Source organism: Falco rusticolus, chromosome 10 (genome assembly GCF_015220075.1).
Source record: "Falco rusticolus isolate bFalRus1 chromosome 10, bFalRus1.pri, whole genome shotgun sequence".
NCBI lineage: Eukaryota > Metazoa > Chordata > Aves > Falconiformes > Falconidae > Falco > Falco rusticolus.
In genome coordinates this window covers 22,285,569-22,311,237 of record NC_051196.1, presented here as the reverse complement: position 1 = coordinate 22,311,237, position 25,669 = coordinate 22,285,569, and the positions used below count along the sequence as shown (strand labels likewise).

The 25,669-nt window shown below is 59.8% G+C and overlaps 1 protein-coding gene across 1 annotated transcript; it reads right to left on the bottom strand.

Moving 5' to 3' along the window:
* Positions 1–634: 634 nt before the first annotated feature.
* On the bottom strand, positions 635–12,598 carry LOC119154707 (tyrosine-protein phosphatase non-receptor type substrate 1-like). The gene is given in 9 exon segments (XM_037402582.1): positions 635–2,132; positions 2,851–2,890; positions 3,300–3,321; positions 3,783–3,884; positions 4,166–4,516; positions 4,652–4,889; positions 4,891–4,970; positions 5,230–5,580; positions 12,336–12,598. Coding segments are annotated over 9 exon segments (1,518 nt in total). The 5' UTR covers positions 12,415–12,598; the 3' UTR covers positions 635–1,877.
* Between the last annotated feature and the right edge of the window lie 13,071 nt (positions 12,599–25,669).

Below are 25,669 nucleotides of genomic sequence, written 5' to 3'. Positions count from 1 at the left end.
AGGGGAGGCTCCCGGGGGAATCATGGCAGCTGCCCCAGCCGGGAAGGGCAGTGGGCAAGCTGTCCCCTTCCCCCTCATGCTTTGAGGAGGGCACAAGCCCACCGGCAGCAGCTCAGTGCTGAGAACACCCAGCCTGGGCAGCAGCCCTCCTGTTGAGTATCTCCTCTGTGGCCTCACTCTCCACAAGGCATCATCACCTCATGTGCCAGCCATGGCCCAGGCGCCGGCTGCGGGGTGGGAATGGGGGGAGGTCACTGCAGAGCACTGGCACGCTCAGCTCACCCAAGGCACAGGCTGTGGCCAGCACCTGGCCTGCCTGCACCCCGCTTTGGGCACACCAGCTCAGCTCCCAGAGAACGGGGGCACCTAAAGATGCAGCTGGCCAGATGCTGGTCTGTCCTTGCCCTTGGGGTGGGCTGCTCCCCTCCCTCATGCTACCCAGGGGAAGCAGCACCATAACCCCCATCCCAACCTCCAGCTCCTGCTGTCTTCCCTCCCTGTGCAGCACACCACGGGGCTGTGCAGGATGAGACCCCCCTCCCACCTCACTGCAGGACATACAGGCCCCCCACCCCACCACGCACCCCCAGTGCCTGTGACCAGGTACAGCCCCAAGCACGGGGACACAGGGGTGTGCAGGAGCAGCACAGGACTCTTCACTTTTATTATAAAAATATCTTGCAAGCAAAAAGAAAAAAAAAAAGGAAAGTCTGTACAAGCAGTCACATGATTCTCAAAGCATCACCAGGCCCCCCTGCCCCCCCCCAGCAGCCACGGGGGGCCAGCCCCATGCCTGCCTGCTGCTGCAAGGCCACCTGGGTGCTGCAGGAGCCAGCGATGCGGTGGCACATGGAAGACACTTGTCCCCACGGGTGGGCTGCGGGGAGTCTGCCTGGCCCCCGCAGCAGAGCTGCGGGGGGGCCATGTAAAACTCTTAGAAACTCTACAGGGCTTAGAGGTCTTTACTGAGGCCTCTGTCTTAATTTTGCACATCTTATTCTAGTGTTAAGTACACAGCAGTACACCCACGTACAACACAAAACATTGGGGTTTAGCTCTAAAAATTAATAGTTACATGTCAAACAGTCAAAACATGTTACACAGTACCTGTGGGGAGCTCCGGGAGGGTGCCAGGCTGGCGGGGGCACCCGCAGCCCAGCCGGCGTGGAGCTGCACACTTTGTACAAGCCTGGGGCAGCGCTGGTGGGTCCCTGTGTGGGGCAAGGCTGTGCAGAGGACGAGGAGGAGGAGGATGCTCGGTGCCAGGAAGCTGTACCTGGAGCCTCCCCGGGCAGCAGGATGGGGGACAGCCTGCAGCAGGGGGGCTCGGCTCACCAGCCTTCCCAGCCTTATTGGCCTTGGTGCGAGACAGAAGTCCCGCAGAAGGGACACTTGGGAAGAGAGAGGTGGACGCTTCGGTCCTTCCTTTAAAGCCAAAGTTTGTTTTCAGGTGCCGGCAGCAGAAGGCAGCACAGGGGCCCCAGCTGGTCCCTGCAGGGTCAGGGCACTGTGGGAAGCTGTGCGAGCCTGGCCAGGCAGCAGCATCCCCATGGCAGCTGGCACAGAGTCACTGTCCCCATCCCCTCAGCCCGGCTGGAGCTTCTCAAGGAGCGGCTGGCAGGCAAACCTGGCACCCCAAGGCTGAACAGCCCCAAAGGGATGGAGCTGGCAGCCCCAGGACCAAGTTGCCCTCCAAAACTGGGTCTCTGTGGGGGGGAGCCAACCCTCACAGTATTGGTGGCTCCACTTCCATCCCAAAACGCGGGTACCGCAGTGCATCTTCACATCACTCTTGGTGCTTCCAAGAAAACCCTCCTGGAGAGGAGCAGGGCGGCTCCCCGTGAGACAGGGGGTCCCGGCAGCCACTGCAGCCTTGCTCATTTCCTCGGGATCTGGACGCTGGCATACTCTGAGCTGGCCTCCTCAGGGCGCGGGGCCGGTCGCCTGGGTGCCTTGCTGAGGTGCACCATGTCCAGGTCGGCGTAGGTGAGGTTGTCATCACTGGTGGGTGCCTGGCTGGTCTGGATGCAGGCGTACTCTGACTGCTGGCTCATCTCCACCATCCGGCGGATGGTCTTCCTCTCTCTGTCAAAGTTCAGGTCTGCGTAGGTCAGGTTGTTGGGGTCGGACTCCTGTGTGAGGCACCAAAAGTTCCTCCTCTGGGAGGACAAGAGAGGAGCCCCCACCGTGTCCACCCAGGCACCAACCCAAAGCCCCTCACTGAGGTCAATCCGGCTGCAGCTGTGACCTGGGACAGCTCAGTCGCTGCTTGTACAGGGGGAAACAATCCTGCAGCAATGCTTTACCCCACGCTACATCTTCAAAACCATCAGCCACAGCTGCCACTGACAGCCTTGGGAGCCACCACCGCGATTCAAGAGCCACCACTGCAGCCCCGCCATCACCCCATCCTGGCAGGGCTGGGCAGGGGCCAGGCTGCCCAGCGATGCCCACGTGGGAGCTGGCAGAGGCTGGGTGGGACAGGCAGATTGATGCTGATCACGACTTTGCCCGCAACGGCGTCACCAAATGCAAAATAACTCCACAAATAGCCTGGCCGGCTATCGCACAGCTGGTTCTGCAGGCAGCACTAACCCAGACTTTCCTGGGAGGAGGAGGAGGAGGAGAGAGGGCGAAGGCAGAAAAGATGCTGGGAAGTGGCTACCCCATCCCTGGGGCAGCTTCTCTTCCCTCTCCAGCCACAGCGTGGAGACACTGAGATGTTTCACAGGGGAACCACCACCCTCCACTGGAGACACGGAGGTGTTTCACGCAGGAACCACCACTCTCCAGCTCCTGCCTCTGCCCCTGGCCCGGCTCCCTCCCTGCGTGCGGGGTCAAGCAACACACCTGGGTAGTGGCCTCGCTGCTCTTCTCCGGCTCGTGTAACCTGAAAGGGGGAACAAAATAAGTCAGATCGACTGAGCGCCCCGTTGCCTCTTCCCTAGTGATGGAGCAGCTGGGGAGGTTCAGATGCAAAACCAAGTCCTTGCAGCAGCACGAGTCCTCACCAGTGAGCATCTGCTCACGTCCTGGTCCAGCTACACCTCTGCAGGCTGGGGAGCTGGCTCCCACCTGCTCATTCAGCCTCACCAAAAGCCAAGAGTTTGGGTACAAGATCACTGCAGGGGCAGAACCACAACCAGGGAGACTGGCGAAGCTTGCGCTCCTGCCTTTCCTTTTGCAACAAACGGGCATCCAGCTCCATCCTGATCCCAAGGGACCCCCTTTGCAGGCTGGAGGTGTCCAGCTCAGAGTGCTTACGAGTCACTCAGTGACTAGAGAAGATGTGAACTTACCTAGCAGATGGTGAGCTTTTACCTGCCAGAAGAAAAATAGTTTAGGAAAGAAATAGTTTAGGAAACAACATACACACACCACCCCCACCCACCCCCAGCTTCCCCGGGCACGCAAGCCCACATGCAGAGTGCAGAGACTGCTGCAGGAGCAGATATGCATCTTTTCCCAGAGGCAAGTTCCTGCAGTTTTGTGGAGTTTCACTCCATTTACCACATGCTCCTGGCAGAGGGCAGGGGGGTGTCAGACATTTTAGGTACCAGGAACAACACGTTTGCTGCTGGCAGGCACTGGCGCGCAGCAGCAAGCAGGCAGAGCTTTCCCTGCAGCCTGCAAACAACCTGGCCAGCTCTGCTCCATCCTGCCCTTTGGGCAGGAGCTGCAGCAGCACAGGCATGAATTCAGCCTCCAAGCAGTGATGCTCAGGAGAGAGGGAGAAGGGGGTCGGGAGCAGCTGCTTCCTCGCCATGCACTTGGTTCCTTACCCTTGCTCTGCTTTGCTCGGATGAGGTAAAGAATGGCAGCCACCAGCAGTGCCAGCACAGTGCAGACCACTCCCACCACAATATAGATGAGCAGCAAATTGCCTGAAACATGAAAGAAAAGGGTCACCACGGGCCTGAAAACACTGGTACCAACCATGTCCCTGCAGCCTTACAGCTGGGTAGACCTGATGACGCCTGAATCACAGACAATGACAGCTCAGTACCTGCCAGCATCACGCCCCTCCTCCCTCCTCCCTCCCCCCTCCCCCACCGTGGAGATTTGTGTCCTTGAACCAGATTCTGGTGGGAGTTTGAGCTTTCTCAGGCAAGTGACATCTTACAGTCTCCCCGGCAGGGACAACAGCCTAGTGGCTTCCACGCACCATTATATGTCTGGGACCAGTCGCTCAGTCCATCTCTGGCTGGGGCAGCGATCCGCAGGGTGGCCGTCCTGCTGATGGGGTCCTGGGCGTCGTGCACCACTCGGCAGGTGAACACGGACCCGTTCTTCTCCTCCGTCGCTTGGACCTGCAGCAGGCTGCTCAGCTCAAACAAGCCCTGTGGGGTCTCCACCAGCTGGGAGGTGTTCTCCACCTTTATCTCCGTCCCATTCTCCAGCCAGGTGATGGTCACCCCTCGCGGGTAAAACCCCTTCACGTGGCAGGTGAAGTTCGCGGTCTTGTTCACCTCAGAGAGGCTCGGCAGGTCAGCATCCACGTGGACACTGGGGGAAACTGGGAAGAAAGGCAGCACCTGGTGCCTGGTGTCCCCTGGCTCTGCTCCCCGCAGGGTGCCCTGTCCCTGCCCCAGGACCCCCAGCCCCACAGAAGCTGGGCACCTCAAGTGCCGACTCCCCTCCCAGCCCTCACCTCGCAGGGCTTTGCTGAGCTGGTACGTCCCTGTCAGCGGGGCCGTCAGTGTGGGGTGCTGCACCGCGCAGATGAGCTGCGAGCGGACGTCGTCCTCCTTCAGCATCACCGTCAGGGTGCTGGACATGTTGTAGGAGGATTTCAGTTGCTCAGGGGTGATGATCTGGGGCTGCCGAGCCAAAATTGGGCTCCTGTCCTTGAACCATTTCACGCTGATGTCTCTGGGGAAGAACCCCCCCGGCCGTGCAGGTGAAAGGCACCGACTGCCCCGGCCCCGCTCTGTGCTGGGGCCCGGACACAACCGGGGGGCTGGGTTTGGCTGTGGGAAGAAGTGTGGGGCCATCAGACCAGGCTCTGCCACCCCCAGCCAGCGCCAGGGCTGCAGGGAGCGGGGTCTCCTGTGGGGGCACAGATTTGCCCGGGGGTGGCCCACAGAACCCTCCTGGGACCGGCCCCCGAGCCCCTTCCCCATCTCCGCTCACCCACAGCAGAGCCCACCGTGCTGGGCTGGGCTGTGCTGGGGGCTGCGCCCAGCAGGGCTGGCATCCACCGGGAGCTGCTCTGGGAGCCCCACTCACCGTGCACGGACACCTCTGTGCCCTTGCCGTGCTGAAACACCTGAACACCACCCAGTGATTTGCTGAACTTCACACAGTAATAGCTGCCGGCATCCTCGAGGCGAGCATCCATGATGTGGATGGTGAAGTCCACATCAGACCCACTGACTGCCCTCGTCACACGAGGGAAAGAGCCTGTCTGGTCGTAAATGGTCTCGTTCTCGCTGCCCCAGCCCTTCAGCCACTTCACAGGGCCAAGGGGACCACCTCCGGACGTGGTGCAGGTCAGGGTGAACATCTTCCCCTTGTTCACCAACACCTTGGTCTGGGGCTGCTGCAGCTGGAAGCTCTGACCCGCCTGGGCACCCGCACCTGGGGAAAAAACAGACCAAGTCCCACCTGGCACCACACGCCTGGCCAGGGTCCCCACCTGCCCTCCCCAGCCACGGGACAGGCTGGACACACAGCTCTGGTCAGCGGGGCCCCTGGGTGACAGGGTTGTGCCAGCACCAGGAGCCCAGGGGAGAGGCTGCGGTTACAGCAGCTGGCACAGACCTCTGCCCGCAGGTCACAGCGGTGGAGCTGGCCGGAGCTTTGCTAGATAACAGCACATGGCATGTATTCTGCACAGCTAAAACATCGAGCACATCCCAGCTGCCCACACACGCCGTGCCACCTTCTGTAGCCGCTTGGCTTTGTCAGTCAGGAGGAGACAAGGGCACAAAATGCAAGGTGCTCCAGAAAGCAAGCTCCCCTTGCAGATGCAATACCGTGTTTTCTGCGCTGAACCTGCCCCATTTCTGCACCGAAGCCAAGCCTCCGTGAGGCCAGCAGAGCACAGCCATTAGCCGTACCGGTGCCAGCCAGGCAGACGCCATTCCCGCTTGTCACCAACAGAGGAGAGCAGTCCCCTTCGGAGCACCTCAATAGCAACATTCCCTAATCCAGCCAACCGTCCCCGCACAAACAGAAAGGTGCTGTCCCAAGCGACCCCCACCTAAGCACCCATGGGTGCCAACGCAACTTCCCGCATGCACTGTCAGGCTGGGAGAAACTCCCAAGGTCTCCAGGAAAAGAGCAGGGTCTCCGCTCTCCCCAAGGACAGGCAATACCAAAACCCATCTCGGCGGACCTGCAGCCAGAGCCGGCAGGGACAAGGGTCTGAGCTCACCGCCGCATCAGTGCGGTGCACCAGGAGCCGGTGCTGCTGCTCCCCAAAAACAGCTGCAGGAGAAGGAAGAGCCACCGCGCAGCACTGCTCCTCCAGGGGTTAACTTCGGCAGTGCTTGCCATGCCGATATAGTTATTGCAACTGAATCGAATGAGATTTCAATACAGGTCACTGCTCAAAGGAACATTTTAAAGCAACGTGTGAGAGAGGTGGGAGAACCACTTAAATCTGCCTGCTGCTAACAGGGGCCAGGCACTGCTGACTGCTGCAGTCCTGGAGCTGGCAAGTGGCACACAGAACCAGTGTCACGCTCACACAGAATCATAGAATCTTTAAGATTAAAAGACCTTTAAGATCAAGTCCAATCATTAACCCAGGACTGCCAAGTCCACCACCAAACCACATCCCCAAGCATCGCATCTATGCATTTTTTAAACACTTCCCAGGATGGCGATAACCAGAGACTACTATATCTGAGCAGGTAACTCCTGCTGCAGCTGAGCAGCATTGGGCACGTATGGACCAGCATCCTGGGCATGTGGGAGCCGCATCAGCACAGCCGGCTCCCCAGCCTTGTTGGCTGGAGGGCTCCAGCTGCACCCCACATCTCTCACAGCAGAAAAACCCAGGGCAGCGACTCCTGCAAACACTGCCCTTGGAACCTCCACAGCCCCCGCCGCAGCCACCCCTAGCATGGGACAAACTCTCGGCTGGATGTTTCCCAGGAGGACCCCACTGCAGGATGAGCTGCTCTGACCCCTCTCAGCCACAGCTGGCTCCTACTGGAGAGGATTTTTGGCAGCTGTTAATCCCTTCTGACTTCCAGTGGTATTTGATGTACCCACAGATGTTCTCACTGCACAATTACTCAGTCTCAATGGCCAAAGTCACCAGGACCCCACTTTCTACAGACTCCCCAGGTTAAAAACCTTTTGCCCAGGGCATTAGTCCGTTGCCTCCCCGGCACAGGCTGATGCTTGCAGCCAAAACCTTCAGCCCTTGGTGCTTCCCTTTGAAGCCACGCCAAGGCTGATGCAGTAGTAGCACTCAGCACCAAAACAAGTTTGTCCCATAAGACAAGCACAAAAGCATGGAAACCTGATTAGTGTCACGTCCGAATGAGTCGTTCAGGCTGAGCCTCCTCTGTCTTGTGTCTGAGCAGCAGCACCCTGAGCTTCTGCAAGGTGAGGGGAGCCCACATTTCTCAGGTGACCCCCCAAATCGGGGCGAGCCCGGGCCCTCAGCAGGAGCTCGTGCAGCCCTGCGCAGAGCAGGGCTGTGACACAGGGCATGCATCGCCAGCCTCCGCTGCTGTGGCACCTCCCGAGCTTGCTGCCTCCTGCCCCCAGACCTTTCGCAAGAAGCAGTTGAGAAATGCCCAGAGGAAGTCTGAAAGGCATCATCCACCTCTTGCTGAGCCTCCACATGGGGACACGACGCAGGCAGGGGACTGGGCTGCCCTGGGCACAGAGCACCCACCGCACAGACCCCCCAGCCCCTTCCCATGCCCAGGGTGGTCACATTGCTAATTGTTCACTCCACCAAGTTGGGCAAATGAAACCAGTGCTGCCACACCACGCATTAGCAGGTGGCATTGCAATGCAGCAAGGGCTGTGCAGCCTGCGTGCAGCCGTGGGAAGCAGGGGCCAGGAGCCAGGCTCCCTCCCCCTGCAGGGGCTCTGTGCCCTGTAATGAACACTCACTGCTCCTCTCTACAATCCTGTGTAAAAGCAACTTCTGCAGGGTGGTGACCCACCCTCAAGGTGTCTCCTCGAGGGTCCACTGCACCGGGGAGAGCTGCCCTGCTCAGGGGGCCCAGCGCCACCCCGCTCAGCCAAGCCCAGCCCAGCCCGCAGCCAGCCAAGCGCTTCCTCTTCATCCTCCCTCCCTCCATCTGTCCAGTTCCCCACGAGGCACATGCCACGCCAGAGGGGACAGAGCCAGGGGAAGCACCCGCCTTGGGGTCCCGGAGCCGACCCCAGCGCCGGAGCATGGTCAGGGCGAGCAGCACGAGCGCTGCCCGGCCTCAAAGCACATTTCTTTGCAGCGATGGGGTCTCAGAGCAACACCTGCAAAAGCACCGGGCAGTTAAACCACGCGTGGCTGGGTGAAGCCATGCCCGGGGCCAGAGCCCCCCACCACCTCGGCACAAGGCTTCTGCCTCCCTGGGGTTCCAGGGGGGTATTTGCTTTGCAGGCAGCAGGGCTGCCTCTGCAAGAACCCACGTTTGCAGCCAGGCTGCCGATGGTCTGCATGCATCTCACACCGCCCAGCCTGCATCACCTCCTCGCCGGGCAGCGGTGTGAGAGCACCCTGCCTGCTCCTTGCACCAAGGGATTTGCAGGCAGGGCGCGTGCTGTCGGGCAGCGACAGGCTGCCAGAGGTGCCACTGCAGTGGGGCTTTTCTGGCGGTGCTGCTGCTTCCAGAACAGCCAGGGAATAAGGGGCTTCATGCTGCCCCCAGCACAGCCTGCCAGGAGGCACCACTGGCAGCGCTCAGTCTCTCGGTCACTGCGGAGAACACCCTGTGGCTCTACAGAGCCTCTCAGATAGGACTAAATGAGGCTTTTCACATATTTTCCCCATGCATTCTGTTGTGAGCCACCACGTTACGGAGACTTTCACACACAGCTCTGCTTGGCCACTGCTCTTCAGATCACGCTGTGCAGGGTTTGCTGGAGATCTATTATAGGTGAGCTCCAGCCATGATATGCCGTGTTAACACCACACTGCCATAACAAGACCCACGCACACCTCCCGGCTGAGCAGCATGAGTCCAGTCAGGCCAACCAACTTCTCTACCTGCCTACCCGGCACCAGGGCTAACCTGATCCACCACGTGCTCAGAAACACCTTCAGACTCCAGCAGCAGCAGCACCCCAAGGATGCATCCACCACCCTCATCGTGGGAAAACACAAAGGGGAAGTTGATAGAAAACCCCAGTATATGCAAGTCAGAAAACGCAAAGTTTCCACTAAAGCTCCTTTCCTCCCTTCCCCCTGAAGGCAGCTTCTCCTTGTACCCAGCAGAAGATGTCTCTCCTCCTTCCCCTTTCTGGGTGCTCGCCCCAAGGAGTGGTGGGGCCAGGAACCTGGCTGAGCCCCCTCCCAGCAGAGATTTGCCAGCAGCCTGTGCGAGCCCTGTATGCTCACAACACACTCTTGCACCAGGAGTAGGATGCAGGGGGGGGTGGTCTTCATGCTGCAAACACATGGGACACACCACGATTTCTCACCACAAGCACCACTTCAGCGCAAACTTGCCTCCCACCCGCACATTCCCAGTGCCACCCAACGACACTATTTTCTCAGACATCAAATCACCTAGCATCAGAGTACGAACTGTTTGCCCCCAAGATCGAGGGGACTTTAGGTGCTCTGACCTTGTAGTCTGCTCTGTCTTATGCTCCAGAATTATCAAAGGGGTTTAGAGCCCTGAAAATCAGCACGTGGCTGTTCCCACGTAGGTGGGAGCACCCTCGCAATGCGGACCCAGAGCACTTCCAGCCCAGAGAAGAGGCACGAGCACATACATCGTGCTGCGCCTGGTCTGGCAGAGCCTCCCTCCTGTTATTCAGTTTAATTTGAGAGCAAAATAATCCCCAGCCCTCTCACTGCAGTGCAAGTTTTCCACCTCAGTGACACATTTTTTTTGCTATATTCCACCTTTTGAAGTATTTGATACTGAACAGATTGCCAGAGGCCGGGGTTTAATTCAGGAGAGGCTGCTCGGATGCTTCCTGATAAAAATAGATTTTAATTTTTTTTTTTCTTCCAAAGGAGCTGGGTAAGGAGCTCCAGGATGGTGAGAGGAGGGCTGCATGCTCCAGAAGCAACGTGCAGCTGGTCACCGGCATCCAAAGCTCCAAGATCACTCCTTAAAGGAACAGGCTGATGGGCAAGAGAAGCCCCAAAATAATCCTGCTGGAATTTCACCTGCAGTGGGGCTGCCGGCGGGGAACTAACAGGTGCTGCCTATAAAAGGGGCCTGGAATCCACAGTTCAGGGGAAGACAAGAAGAGACCTGGGGATAGCTGTCAAGTGCTATGCAAATCCCAGAGCAGCATGGGGACGGTTATAGTAAAGGCTATATTTTACATGCGTGACATCAGAGGAAGCCTCGGATCACACGCAGCCACCATTTGCGAGCGTTCCTCCTACAGCATTAGCAGAAATTCAGCTTGAAAGCCAGAGCCCCACAACCAAACAGATTTCCTCTTTAGAGGAGGCTCTGGGAAACGCAGCTGAAACCCTCCATCAAGAAACGCCCGCACGGCACAGATTTTGCAACAGGGCTTTGCAATTTGGTTTCCCAGCATCTCACTCCTCTTTGTCCTACAGGAAGATCTCCTGCAGGACCTTCCCTTTTCCCTTTGCTTCTGCAGAAGCGCTGGCGAAGCAATTGCCCTCTGGCATGGGAGCCTGGGCCAGCTCTTCTGGAGTTCATGCTTAGCCTGAGCCGTGGCCCAGGAGGGGCTCACTGCAGGGTCTGCACTGTGTGGGGGTGGAAATTAAAAAAAAAAAATAAAAAATTTCTGTGTGCCTGCACCTGGAATCAGGGATGCAAAACACCCTGCAACCCGGGCCTTTCTGCCCCAGGACAGCTCTTTCCCTATAGCTGCCTTGGAAAAATGGGGTTCTTACTCCAAGGCCACGTTTAATTAACTCAGGAGCTTTGCTCAAGCCATTCTTTCAAGGCAGGAAATCGCAACGGTTCGCTGGAGCCGCTCTCGCCGCCAAAGCCTTCTTGGCTTTCAGCAACCGGGAGTTTTCAGCTCGGGGCCAACACTTCTCAGTTGTGATCAGGCAACTCAAAGCCAGGAGTGCCGTGCTGAAAGCATTTGCTTTCTGCTCAAGTTTGCGCTCAACTCTCTGCCCTAGTGAAGCTCTGACAGTCAACGTTTCCAATGGGCCTGGGAGAGCGTGGCTTTCCCTCCTGTGGGACAAGCGTGTCAACCACGTGGGAGCCTGGGCTGGCCTGCGTGTAGCAGGACCCAGTTGGAAGGTGCGCAATTTGGACAGATCAGGCAAAACACTCAGCAGTGCGATCTCCTGCACGTGCACTGCGATTGCCCCAGGAGGTTTGCCCAAAAAGCCCCATCCCTCCCCGAAGGTGCCGACAGCACTGGGCAGGGAGGACAGCAATTGCTTGGCGATACCGCCGGAGACGAAGAGCAGTGAAATGAAACATCCTAGAAAGGGAACATCCTTGAAAGCAGCAGCCACCATGGGGCTTCGCCGGCGGTGGGGCGAGAAACTTCCCACTGCTCATAAGGGAAGGGAAACAGGCGGGGAGCGGCGCGCGCTCTGATCATCCCTTCCCAGGCTGCATCCCCGAGCGCGCACCAGGGCCCGGTGGAGCCCCAGGGAGGGCTGGGGTACCCGCTGGGGTACCCGCTGGGGCTGGCGCAGCAGCCCGAGGTGGCCCCAGGCCAGCACTGGATGACACCAGGTGCCTGGGAGGACGATGCAATCCCACCGCTCCGGTGCTCAACAGTTGGGTAGAGCAGCCAGGACTGCGTACACCAGCGGGGGAAGCAGGAGGGCAGCAAGAAAAACAAGTTGCTGGCAGAGGAGGCCGGCAGCCCTCGCCAGCCCCCCCCTCGCCCGGCTCCACCGCTCCCCCATCCCCGGGCCGCTTGGAGATCTGCCTCGGAGGGAGCTGGCAAGGGGTGCCAGCACACGGGTGGAACAACATGCCTCTTCACGTCCCTGCCTGCTTCCCTCGTCTCGCTGGAAAAGGGGAATGTCCGCCTGGAAGTTTGCTTCCAGAGGGGCCGTCGAGAGAGCCCCCCTCCCCCCCAGCCGCCGCTCTAGGTCACCCCGCGGAAAGGTCAAACCGGGCGCGCGGCGGGGGGCAGCAGGGAGAGATGGAGGGGAGGGGGGATGGCAAAGGAGCCAAAGCGGCAGGGGGGTGGCAGCAGGGGGGAGCCGGGCAGGGGCAGCCATGGCTTACCTGGCCAGCGCAGGCAGAGCAGCACCAGGCAGGTCAGCGGCCAGGCGGCGCGGCCGGGGCCCCGGGGCAGCGGCTCCATCGCGGCTCCGGCTGGGCAGCGCAGACCGGAGCGGCTTCAAAGCGCGGCTCCGCGGCGGGCTTCGCTTTTTTATGTTAAAGGAAAAAAAAAAAAAAAAGCAAAAACATAAAGGGAAAAAAAAAAAAGCTGAATTGCAGCTGGAGAAGGAAATCGCTCTTCTCAGCCCCAAAATGAGGAAGGAGGGCTGCCCCCCGCCCCGCGGCTGCCCCCCCCGCCCCGCAGCACACGCGCGGCCCCGCCGCCCGCGGGCGCTGCCCGGGCCCTGGGGCTCTGACGGGGCCGCCGCGGCGGGGGCCCCGGGCGGGCGCGTGCCCCGGTGCCGAGCGGAGCCGCGCCTGCCGCCCGCCGCCGCGCCGCCTCCGTTGCCGTGGCACCGGGGCGGGATGGGGCCGGCCCGGCGCGGGCCCCCCCCCCCCCCCCCCCCGCGCTCCCGCCCCGCGCTCAGGCCGCTTTCCCGGTGGCGGGGGCGAAGGCAGCACCGCCCGGCCCGGAGCGAAGTTGCTTTGGTAACGGCACCCCCGGTGCGCCGCCGCCTTAAGGTGGGCTGGGGGACACCCCCCGGGCCGGTGCCGCGGGACCCCCGGGCAGGGCTGCCAGGAGCCCCGGGGTGCCCGGCCCGCCCCGGGCCAGGAGGAAGCGCCCAGGGCAGGCTGGAGGAGGAAGCAGCTGGGGCAGAGGAAGGATGGTTGAGTGGCACCAGGGCTGCCAGGTGGGGGGCTGGGGTCCCCCAGCTGGCCACAGGCTTCCTGTGCCAGGGCCAGCGTGGCCACCAGCACGGCTTGGGGCCCTGTGCTGGAACTGGGGGGCAGGGTGCACGCAGCATCGGGGCTGCTGGACACGCAGGGTGATTTGTGCCCCCCAAGGGCCCACGGCTGAGCTGGGACAGCCGGTGGCAGGGGCACGAGTGGCATTGTGGCGGTGCCATGCAGGCAGGCCGGCTCAGCCCAGGAGGGTCCGAGCAAGGAGGGGACCCCAGTGCAGCACAGACCGCTGGGGTGGATGGCGATGGAGAGGGAAGACCTGTCCCTGTCTTGGCAGCATGGGGACATCCTCACGATGTCCCCTCATCAGGAACCTGTGGCAGGGAGAGGCAAGAGCCCGAGGCAGCTGCAATGGGAGATGAAACTGAGGGAGGGTGCCAAGGGCATCTGGATGAGAGCATCCCTAGGATGCACATCCCTGCACTCCCCTGCTTCTCCCTGACACAAAGTCCTTCCTGGGGAGACACAAGGACATGTCCTCCACTGCCTGTGCCTGCTGCAGCTTCTCCCACCACCCACGGGCACTTCAGCAAGGCCAGGACAGGGGTCAGCTTGTTCCCCAGTGCCCTGCATGGGCACAGTCCACCTGCAGCCAGACATGATGCTGGCAGCTCCCAAAATCACCCTGCTTTCCCCTCTGCCCACCCAGGGAGGGGGCAGACGCTCTGCAGACCAGGGCTGAGCAGGAGCTCCCAGCCCCAGCATACACAGGTAGCACCCAGCACCCCTAGATCACATCCAGCTGCTCTCCCACACCGGGCTGGACCCCGAGGGCAGCACCGGGGGGCTGGCTGCCAGCTCCCTCCTCTCTCCCCAGGCAGCTGCTGGGGCTGTCGGCTTTATTTAGAGCTTCGCACAAACAAACAGCAAAGATATCTGAAGTGACTTGGCACCATCAGTCTGCGCACAGCGTCAGCCTGCGCGCGTTCCCATCCCCGCCAGCCTCCCCCTCGGCCCCAGCTACACCCATGTGTTGCATTCAGCCTTAATTTAGCTCCCTTGGTGCTGCTGGGAGCTGGGACTGGCCTCCCCAGGCATCTTGCACCGCACCTCCCTCCGGGAGCCCCCCAGGGGAGCTGGAGGCTGCGCTCAAGTGCTGCAGCCGCTGCTGCTCCTACTGTAAAATAACTCGTGGCCAACACCAGGGTGCAGCCATTGCTTTTATTTCCCCTTCGCACCACCAGTGAGGGCATGCAGCGGGGACCCGGAGGAGCCGTTAGCTTTGGCCTTTTGCACATGCAGCATGGCATGAAAACAATCACTGTGCACAGGAACGGGACATGGGATTAGCAGTGGTTTGTGGAAGCCTACACTGCCACCAGGGCATCCCACCCAGCCCCAGTCCAGGAGCAAGGCACCCTCGGGGTGCCCAGCAAGAGGGAAGTTACCGAGGATGGGCTGCAGCCGTTCACAGCCACTTTCCTGGTTATTTTTAAATGGAAGCACAGTTCCTGGAGGCCTGGCTGACTTCAGCCTGTCTGGGCTGTTCTCCTGCTCGGCGATGAAGGTTCAGACAACCTGTTTCAAGGAGATTACAAAGCGGAGACAGCCTGTACGCAAGCAGCCGCCGCGGAGTGCTTGGGAAGGAAAGTTGGAGCTTAAAAAAGCTCTGCAAGGGAAGGTACCACGGCAGAGCAGATGGTGCAGCATGAGCTTCCCGGGAAGAGCTGCTATTGCTCCCCATTAGGAAGCATATGGGCAGGCTCAGCTGCCTCCCCTCCTGCCCACGGCCCTTCCACTCGGCATCGCAGGGGCCTGCTCACACCCAGGGGGGTTTAAAGGATCCACCCCAAGAGGGCAGCCCCTGCCCCATGGGCTGGCAACAAACCTGGGGGAAGAGAGGAGCACTCTGCTCCTTCGTATGCCCGAGACCGAGCAAGAGCGCAGCATTTCAGGAGGCGCAACGCCATCATTAGAGCTCCCTTCTGCACCAAACACCCACGGGGAGCAGGAGGCTGCTGTGGCGCTTGGCAGGGCAGGCAGCACTGCCAGGATCCCTGGCTGCCAGCGGGCAGCCCGGCTGCGCTCGCTTTTGCAGCATCTTCATGCTTCAGCTCAAACCCACTGCTCCTGCAGGGACAACTTTAAGTGCCTGGGTCTCGCCGGGAGCCGTGCAGCAGCCAGTGCGGGGGGCGCAGGCAGCGTTTTAAGAGAGCTTTTCAAGAATAGGTTCATTTTCACAGCTTTGGGGCACAGCGAGGAACAGGCATCACACTGCCAGCACCCTTCTGGGGAAGGCACGTGCTCCGGCTGGTCTGGGCCAGCTCACCCACCCTGGCAGGTTTGGGTGCTGGAGGGAGGCTGGGACAGGCAGGGTTCTGGTCCCCCCTTCCTGGGGGCAAAGGCTCCAGCCAGCATTGTCACTGCTCCCGGCAGGGACCAAAGGGCCCAATGTGCTTTTGCATTTCCCCATTTTCATCTGGGAAGCTCCGCGTGGGCAGCAGGACCAGCTGCACAAGTGGCTTCCTCCTCAGGAAGGGGGCTCCTTCCCCACACAGGGACCCCCAGCCAGGGCAGGAGCACCCCTGTCTCTGGGAGGGACCCAAAGAGACCCTCCTGTCTAAGCCCAGCAGGAGCAATTACAGCCTTGCTAGGGTGATCCCAGCTGAAAGTCTTGCAGCACTGGTTTTACCCAGACTGCTCTTTAATTCCCTAACGAGCAGCCGGTCTGATCCCCTCCCAGCACTAATAGCCTACGGGGACAGCGGTGGCTCACTGCTAAGGGGGGACTCACAGGTGATGGAGATGGGAGAGGTTTCAATTCCTCCCTGTAGTGCCAAACCTAGGCCTGTTAATGAGCCATGCTTCACTAATGACAGAGGCGACTGGTTTCTTCTCCTGCCCAGAGTTTTCTCCCTCGGGATTCCCAGCCCAACGTGGTACAGCGCAGTGGGAAGGTTACCAGCCACATCGTACCAGGACACAGCACCTGTCCCATAGGATTTATAGGCACAGCTCAGCCTCAAAACCCCAACCGGCAAGGAAATTTTAGAGATAAACATAGGGAAGGCACCAACACTTTGGACATCAGCCTAGAAAACACCCTAAAACCAGCATCTAGCAGTGCTGTTTTGGGGCCATGGGTGCACAACCATGCCTGAGCATCAGTGAGCAGCCAGCACCCATGGGACCCCTCCACAGTAAACCCAAATAATTGCACCACACGCCCTTGCCAAGGCACTCAGGGTTGCAAGGACTCGCTGCCCCAGGAAAGCTCGGAGCCTCCCGGTCGTATCCTAGCCCAGGCCCAGCCTCAAACACAACCCAGCCCAGTCCCAGCACCATAAAAGATGCTGCTTTCATAGCTCACCACAACAAAACGAGGCGTGCAACCACATCAGAGCACCAAGTCTGGCCCCAGCACCCACATGGGGTCTACTCCAGTGCACACAAAGCAGCACAGCCTCCCTGCAGCTGGAGAGCAACACATATGGAGCTGGGCACACCCACCCCATCTGTCCTCCAGCTCCAAAACCAAATTTCAAGACCCTTCCAGCTTACAATCTAGGTGAACACATCCTACAGCCCTCCTGCCTCTGCCCACCACCCCTCAGGCTTCAGAGTCAGCACCCTCACAGGGCTCTTAGCTGGGAGAAGTGCCACACAGATGCCTTCTAAAGTTGATAGCACCAATTACACTGCTGATATTTAGGGCTTCCAGCACAACAAATGGAGCTTCAGCTTCATTAGGTACCCTGCCAATTTAATCCAAGACATCCAGTACAGAAGGAGCTTAAATTAGTTTATCTGATGTTAACTTATAACAAGCAATATGTTAACACAAGGATGGAAAGAAGTGACCTGCAGCCTGTTTGCAAGGAGCAGCTGAGCTGGACGGTGACCCAGAGAAGAGGCAAAGGGGGCAGGCACCCACAGCAGGAGCACCCCAGTCCTGCAAACACCGATTTAAGAAACAGGGATGTGTATCATACCTCTCTGCTCACCACATGCTCCTCCTGCAGTACCCACCACCATGAACACCTTGCAGCTGGAGAAGGGACACCCAGCCACCCCCTTATGTGTGAGAGGCCCTGGGGGGCTGGGGGTGGTAATGAGCTGTAGGTGCTTTGTTAAGTCTGTGATTGCTCGAAGAAAGGTGGGGGTGGGCTATGGAGGCTGCCGTGTGAGCAGCCTGTGCATGGGCTTTGCCCCTTGCCTTTTGTGGGGGGCTCACGGGAGCTGCCTGTCATTGCTTTGGTCAAGCTTTTGTTGCGTGATTTAGGGCTGAGCTGAGCTAGCTCAGGTCCTTATCCCACATCCCATCGGTGAGACGGTGCTGGGGGTGAGCAGGGAGGAGCTGCTCCCTAGTGCAGGGGACTTTCTGAGGAGGCCACCGCTGTGCACACCAGCCGGACCTAGCACCTGTTACCGCGGCCCCGCTGGGGAGCTGGGCTCCTTACCATAGCCTGCTTCACCGGAGCAGCCCTTGAATGCTCTGCCAGGGTCAGCTGGTCCCTCCAAGCCCATAAAATGACTTTCAGGGAGGATGAGGGAGGGATGCTGGTACTGCCTGCCTGGCGCTGGACTGTTCTGGGATGGAGCAATGCTCCAGTGCCATCATGGTGGCCATGCACCATCACCCTGGGCTGCGGCAGTGGCAGCAGAGCCCAGCCAGCGTCAGACCACCCACCACCGTCTGCTGAGCAAAAAGGGAAGCACATGGGTTGCAGCAGGAACCGCATCTGCGCCGCAGGTCGCCTGTGGCAGTGCCATGCAATGCTCCCAGGATGCTCCTGCTCGGCAGCAGCACCCTGCACGGTGCTGCAGACCGGGTAACTTGGCCGGGCTTCCTTAATGCAGCCCTGCACGCTTCTGGCCGGGGGAATTCCTCCTGCCTGTGTCAGAGCAGGAAAGGTGGTTTATATCCTGTGCCTGGCCTGGAAGCGGCTGGGCTGACCTGGAGGTGATGGGCAGAGGGATGGAGGGTTTAGGGTGAAACTGCTGACTGGTTGGGAAAACCCAGCTGTGGGGGATGGGGGGCTGGGAAATGGCCCTGGCAGGGCTGGCGCGTGCTGCCCAGTTAGCTGCCATAAGCCCTGGGGGGGCTGTGATGACCTTTGTTTGCAGGCAGGATCCTGCCTCTTGCTCTGGAGAATGATTTACTCGCTGGCTCTAGGTGCAGCAGGTGAGCAAAGCCTGAGCAGTCCCACACCGCAGCCTCCTGGGTCCACAGCACAGGGACAGGGATGGGGGCACAAGGCAGCTCCCACCTGGGGCAGCTCCCTGGGGGCACAGGGCAGCCCCAGTCCTGCATCACTTGTGCCAGCGGTTGCAAAGCTCGGGGGCTGTGGGGAATATCTGCACTGGCTGGGGGGCTCGGCCAGGGCTCACCCCAGCTCTTGTGGGCTCCAGAGACCTGGGACCCTTCCCGAGGCCGGGCTGGGTACAGAAGGGATGCTCAGCCCCGGGAGCAGTGGTGCTGTGGAGGAGAAAGCGGCAGGGAGGGGCAGGCAGGCAGGGGCAGCCAGGGAGCTCCAGCCATGCACGGGGACATGTCGGAGCTGGGTGTTAATCATTGATGGGCTCCCAGGAGCTGTTTGAGCTGGAGCCTCCATCCCTGCTCCGGAGCGGGATGTTCTGCACCGTGCTGGCCTGTGGGGACATAGTGGCAGTGCCAGTACCCAGATTCCCGTGACACACAGGCAGCTCCCTGCAGTCCACGGCCAAATGTATGTACTGGGGGCTACTGGGAGGCCTTGTCACACTGACGCAGACACATTTATTTCACCCGTCCAAGCCCCTGCAGCTGTGGCCCTCCCCAGTGGGCCAGGCCCCTGCCAGAGCTGCTGGTGATTCCCCATGTTGGATGCAGCTCGTCCCCCTCCAGCTGCCCCCTACTCTTAACCTGGGGGCTGCCAGTGCCATGCCCGTGCCTGGGGCTGGCCAGGGGCTGTGTGGGACAGCCTGGTGGCCCAGGGCTCCCGGGGTGCTGCAAGCGAGAGGACAGGTTGCAGGGTGTGGGGATGCACATGGGGACTGTGGGTGCCTGTGACTACAGCCCCATGGGGTGATGCTAGGGAAGACCTTGGTTTCCCCTTGGCAGTACTGGTATGACCATGGCAGGGTGTGGAGCCCAGCTGAGGGAAGAGCGATATCATCTCAGTTTTCTTCTGCCTTTTTTTTTTTTTTTAACTCTGCGTCCTCTCAAAGTTCTTTGTTGATTGCAAATTGTTATCATGAAAGCTCATCCAACGCTGCAATAGCAGATAATGCTCTGTGCGCTCCCAGGCACGGCTGCTGTAACTCATTGCAGGCTGTGCTGCCTGATAAAGTCCTGCGGCAGCTGCAGATGAAAATAAAAATGCTAACGTGGGGGGATTTATCATGTTAAGCTATCTCAGCCCATCGCTTCCTGCTTGTCAGAGCTCTCACTGGAGGCACCAGCATGGTTGCAGGACTTTGAAGCCCAGGTTTGGTGGGGGCATTTGTGCTGTTGGACCTTGGCTGGTCAGGACCTCGCACCTCCAGAGCCAGGGAGACGGCCCGGCGGAGGGCTGAGCTGGGGCACATGGGATGCAGGAGACCTGGTGCAACCCCCCATCCCACTTTCCCAACTGTTATTAATGAGAGTGCTGAGACATAACAGCGTGGCTGGCAGCGAGGGCTTTCACCAAGGTTATTTGTGAAAGTGCTGTATCTGATGCATTGTGGTGGAAATGGCCATTTCACCATGTCTGGGATGCAGCAGGGATGTGCCCCCCCTGACACGGCTGGACCCAGCCTGGAGCTGGGGGGTGCTGCTGTCTTGACCAGCCCCCAGCACCGTCAGTGCCGTCCCCAGCACTGACACCGGGCTGTCCCCGTGGTGGCTGTCCCCACAGCAGCCTCACAGCTCAGGGGCTATGCGCCAGAGCTCAGTGCTGTTTGCTCTGGCCCCATCGAGACCAGGCACATCCATGCTGCCTGACCCAGCACTCCCAGCTCTGTGGGACTGGGGCCACGCTGGTCCTGCAGATGGGAGCATGAGGACAATGCTTTTGCAAGGGGGTTGTGTTGGTTTTTTGGTATTTTTGGTTTTGGTTGTGGTTTTTTTTTTTTTTTTTTAAGCTGAAAGGCAACAAAAAGCACAAGGATTAATTCCGGCTCTGCAAGATCCGCTGTGTGCCTGGTGACTGTATTGGTCCCAAGGGTCTGGCCTGGCCCTGATAAGGAGCTGCAAATCAGAACTACGAAATGCTGCTGTCCTGCCCGGGAGCTCAGCCTGCCAGAGCCATGGAGGGGGATCAGGGATTTAGAGGGTCTGCGTGATGTCTGACAGGTTTAGAAAATACTGCCTGGGATTATCTATTAGCAGTGGTGACCAGAGACCTTTGAGCCGAGACGCACGTCGGCACCAGCTGATGTCTGCTGAGGGGGGGGTTCATGCACGTGGGGAACCTGTTCCGCATGTGCATGCGTTTGCATATGTGTGCATGTACACACGTACCTGTGTGCACACAGGTGCATGCATGTGCAGCAGCGACAGCTCTGGAACAGGCTACAGGCACAAATGGGGCTGCTGGCCTTGTGGCATTGCAGGGTCCAAGCCATGCATGGCCCCTGGCAGCTGCCAGACCCGTGCTGGGTCTTTGGTGCCAGGAGGGAACGTAGAGAGCCGGTGGCAAAGCATCTGCCCTGCGCCATACGTGAGGGACGCACCAGCCTTCGTTGTGCTGCAGCCCTTTAACAGCAACTCCTGACCGCCAGCATTAATGATATCCACCCAATTAGCTGCTGCAACCTCCACCTAGCCTGAAGGATTAGCAAACGAAATCATCATCCCAAGGCATAAGCAGTTAACACCACTAATTAGTCATCGTGTGAATCCTAACCCAAACAGTATCCCGGGTGCGGGCAGCCAGCCGTGGCAGCACCGCGGGCAGGGGGCTGCTGCTGCCCACCCAGCCAGGGCCTCCCTCAGCTCCTGGAGACGGGAGCTGTTTATGGAGAATTTGCCGGGCTCGGGGATACGATATTTTTACATGTTGCCATAGTTACTGATGCCATTATAAAATTAAGCCTGAACTTTGCGGAAGAAATGGATCTGTCAGAAGCAATTATTTTAGCAAGCACGTTGTTGATCCCACTGTGCTGCCCACCCCATGGCCGGCAGCGAGGGGCTGAGCCCAGCCGGGGCGATGGAGCTCCCCGCTGAAGGCTCTGCAGGGGCCACATCCTGCTAACGCGTGCGTTGCTGGGCCAAGATGCCGGAGCACTGGGTTCCCCTGGTTGCACCACTAGGAGCCACCGGCGCCGGCACAGCCCCTCGGCGCTGGCAGTGCCATTGGGCACGTCGGGGCGAACAAAAGCCGGCTGAGAGCGCGCTTTCAGCCGCTCCACGGCTCCCTCCCGCAGCGCCTGCTTTCCCCCTTCTCCTGCCTCTCTAAATATTTTTTCCTTTCCCTGCACTTCTCAGAGGGACGCTTGTGCTGGGCTCGGGGCACTGCCAGTGCTGGGGCCACTGCCAAGTGCATCCAAGCTTTAAGGTTGCTCTGTGCCAGGAGGAGTGGGAGCCCCAGGGACCCCGGCAGCATCCTGCCCTTGCTGGCTAACAGGGATGCCCTGCGCTGCCCTTGGGGAGGAGAGCTACCCAAAGGGTTTCCCCATCCCGAGCAGCAGCCCCCGGCTCTTTTACCTGGACAAAACCCACCAGAGCGTCCCCAGGAACATGCACAGCTCACTCTGGGCATGGTGCATGTGTGGATGTTGGGGGGACCAGGACCACACCAATGGACCACCAACAGCTGATCCAACAAGAAGAGCCCTGGGCACCCCCAGAGCAGGCAGTCCCCTCCTGCCTGGGGTGAGAGGTCCCCTCCCTGGGACCCTCTCTCAGGCGCTGGCAGGACCAAGTGCCACAGCTGCATCCACCCTTCCCGTGCTGGCTCTGGAAGGCAACCGTCCCTGCGCAACGTCCCACCAAACACCAAAAGCACAAAGCGAGTCTTTCTTAAGCACTGGATGTTCCTGTTCATCCCACGGTCCTGGAAATCCCTCTTTAATCATTGCCAGAGTCTTGGCCTCCACGACATCCTGCGGTGAGGGACCACACGGGCCAAAGGAGTGTTGGACACAAAGGATTTCCTTTGAAATGTGTTTGACACTCTCATTTTCACTGCTTACCCCCTCTGTCTGCAATAGAAGAGATGGAGAATGGCTGGAGGGCAGCCCCCGATCTGCCCCATGCCCCTCCAGCTCCAGGGATTTAATGAAAATTATTCCAGGTCAGGCAGGGAGGTTCTCAGTAACAATAGCTGCAATAGCACAACCTCCTATTAGATATCAGAGAATCCACACAGACAAGCAGCATCCTCCAAGCACCTCTCCTCAGCTTAAAGCCCCAGACTGCAGCCCTGGGGTCCTGGTCCGCTTACCCATGGCCACAGGGCCAGGTTGTGGCATGGGCACAGCCTGGCAGTGCCTGGGAGCCCACCTCCTCCCCAAACCCTCTGGGGGTCCCGCAGGGCACCCCGGTGCCGTGGGGTGGCTGTGCTGTAATGCTGCTTTCACTGGGGGTGGGCTCAGGGGGCTGGAGAAATCTCTGCTGTGCTGGAGAGAGCCCTCGCTACGTCAGGAATCCAGGAGGAGGATGAGGCTGGCAGCGAGGCTGTGGCACCAAAACAGTTCCTATGACAACCCCAAATCCCAGACCTGTTTATCCCCTTTAATAAAAATCCACAATAACCATGAAACCAGGGAATAAGATTCAATAAGTAAGACGCAAAATAAATCAGGAACAGTGCAAAATATGTCACTGTTTTACTTTGGCTTTATTCCTTGTTTTCCAAGGAAAAGCCTGAGAAATGGGGACCTGCAAAGGGGTGAGCTGGCGGGTCTGGAATTGGTGGGAGCAGGGTCTGGCCGTGCAGCATCCCTGGGCTTCTCCCTCCAGTTCTCTCTCCTGGGAGGAGCGCAGCCCGGGGCAGTCAGCAGGCACAGGCAAGACCCACGTGGCATTTCTTGGGGACAATCGAAGGTGTCTCTGAGACCCTCTCACCCTTCCCAACCCCCTCAGAGCACCCCAGCTGTTCCTCCAGCTCCTCGTGCTGTTCCCTGTTGGTGTCCTGGCACAGCATCCCCATGGCATCGCCTGGTACCCATGGCACCACAGGGTCCACATGGCATCGCTGGGGTCCCCATGGCATCACAGGGTCCACATGGCATCACTCGGTGCCTGTGGCATCGTGGGAGCCCTGTGGGGTCCCGGTGGCATCAGATGCTCTTGGACCCATGGTTGCTTGGCTAATGCTGATGTGCCAAGGGACCAAGCTGTCTCTCCCTGGGGATGGGCTTGTGGCCACCACAGACTCACAGTGGCAAGGACAGAGATGGGGACAGAGCAGGAGCTCAAGGGCATCTTGAACAGAGACAGACACAAACCAGGGCTGGAGCTGCTGCCCCGTCAGCTGCTGGAGGGGACAAGCCAGAGCGATGCCAGCTCCCGGGAGACATGATGGCCCCTGGGCACCCATCCCCGTGAGAAGCACTGCCAGCGCGGGGGGGCTCTGCTTCTCACCCAGAGCGGAGCATCCCAGGGCAGGGCATGAGGCACTTAGCCCTGTCTCTCCCCTTTTCTCCTTGCTCAGCCCTGGCTCCAGCACAAGCTCAGCTTTGTCCCACTCCCCAGAGTGCTGCCAGCCCTCTCCTGTCCCCTGGGACACCAGGGATACGCCCGCATCCCCCTGTTTCAGACAGCCCCACGTGCTAGCTGAGACCATACTCTTCCTCCGTGTTAATTAAATCATTGCTCCCCCTCCCCTCACTGCCAGGGCCAGCCTCCTCCATCAGGCATGCGCCCTGGACTAATTGCTCTCTGTAATTGCACGCTTTCCTTTGGAGGCACACACTCCCCCTTGGCTCTCAGCACAGCCCGTGCCTCCAACGCTGGCTCCCTGGCACGGCATGGCATGGCACAGCACGGCATGGCACAGCACGGCATGGCATGGCACAACATGCACCACCACCCTGTCAGGCCCTGCCAGCCCTGTTGCCTCAGTGCCTCCGGGAGCTGTTTCCCACCTCCCAGGGCCAGGAGCAGGGCAGGCAGCCCCTGAGCAGCCCCTGGCCCTTCCCCAGCTCCTGCTTTCTGCTGCTCCCCAGGGTGGGGGTCTGTGCAGACCCCCACTGCAGCGCAGCCCACCTCAGCCTCTCTCCAGCCCTTTTGCTTGGATTTGCCATCCCACAAGGTCCCGGCACTGGGCTCACACACCAAAGCTCAGCTGAACCCGCTGCACCACCCACGTGTTGGGAGCTTCTCACCATGGTGGGGGCCACTGCCAGGGCTGTTTGCCAGACACACCGCCGCAGCCTCATCCGCTCCACTGCACGCTTGCCCTGGCATGGCATTGCCCCAGGGTGTCCGTGCATGGGGTCCAGCCCTGGGACACAGCCCAAACCCTGGCTGGAGCTGGCGTGTCCCCTCCCTGTGACACCAAGCCTCTCCTCACTGCCTGTCCAGCCTCAGCTCCGCACCACAGCGAAGGCATCTTCACTCGGCCCCAGCTGCGGGCAGGAGGAGCTGGGGGGCACCAGCCCCGGCATCGCCCCATGCCCACCCCAGCCACTGCAGCTGTTGACAGAGCACAAACACCCGCCTTTCTCGCTCGAGCACCCGGCGGGTGACTTAGTGGGACGTGACGACCAGCAGCACCAGGAAAACACCACGGACAAGCAGTTAATCCCTGCCCCCAGCATTGCCTGGCGCTGCCCCCCAAGCGAGGCGCTGCCCCCCGAGCAAGGTGCTCCCGGCACGTTCCTACCTTGTGTCCGTGCTTGGGCACTTGTTTGTGCTTTCACTGCTGGCACACCTCGGGCTGGTGGCTTAAAGGATTTTCCTATAATAAGCACCAAATCCCTCCCCTGGGCAGTAAAGCTGCAGACCTGGGCCCTTTTGTAGGTGCAGAGCGCTCCGCAGTGCCCTGCTCGCTGGCTGCTTTGCATATGCTAGTATCAAACTGGATTTCCCCCCTCCTGACCCAGCCCAGTGCTTAAAAAGCCCTAAATCCCCTTGAATTTCATTTCCCCTTGTCTGCGAGGTCTATCCTCAGTTTCAGTCTCACCCACATATTTTACATACTCCTCTCAATCCTGGTGTGAGCTTTCCATGAGCTTCTCTGTGCCGAGGCTGCCCAACCCGTGTCCTGCTCAGAGCAGCCACCACCTCAGTGGAGAAAGGAGCCGCTGCCCGGCATGGCCATGGCTCCACCCGGGAGCTGGTGCTGTGGGAGGCTTCACTCCGACCCCACAGCCCTTTACTGTTGCTGGGGTGGTGCGGAGGGGGCCAGGCTGGGGACAGGTGCTGTGGTGGTGGTGATGGACCCCTGCCCTGGCAAAGTCCCCCTGCCACCATGCCCACCGGGTGCCGAGTGCCCCCAAGCTGTCCCGAGAAAGCGATGACCCAAAACTGTCCCCAGTGTACATCCCCGGAGCAGAGCATGCTTATTCAGTCATGCAAATGAATTTCAGTAGTGGCTTCTCACCCCCCGTAACAGTTCTGTCCCCAGGAGGATCTCTCC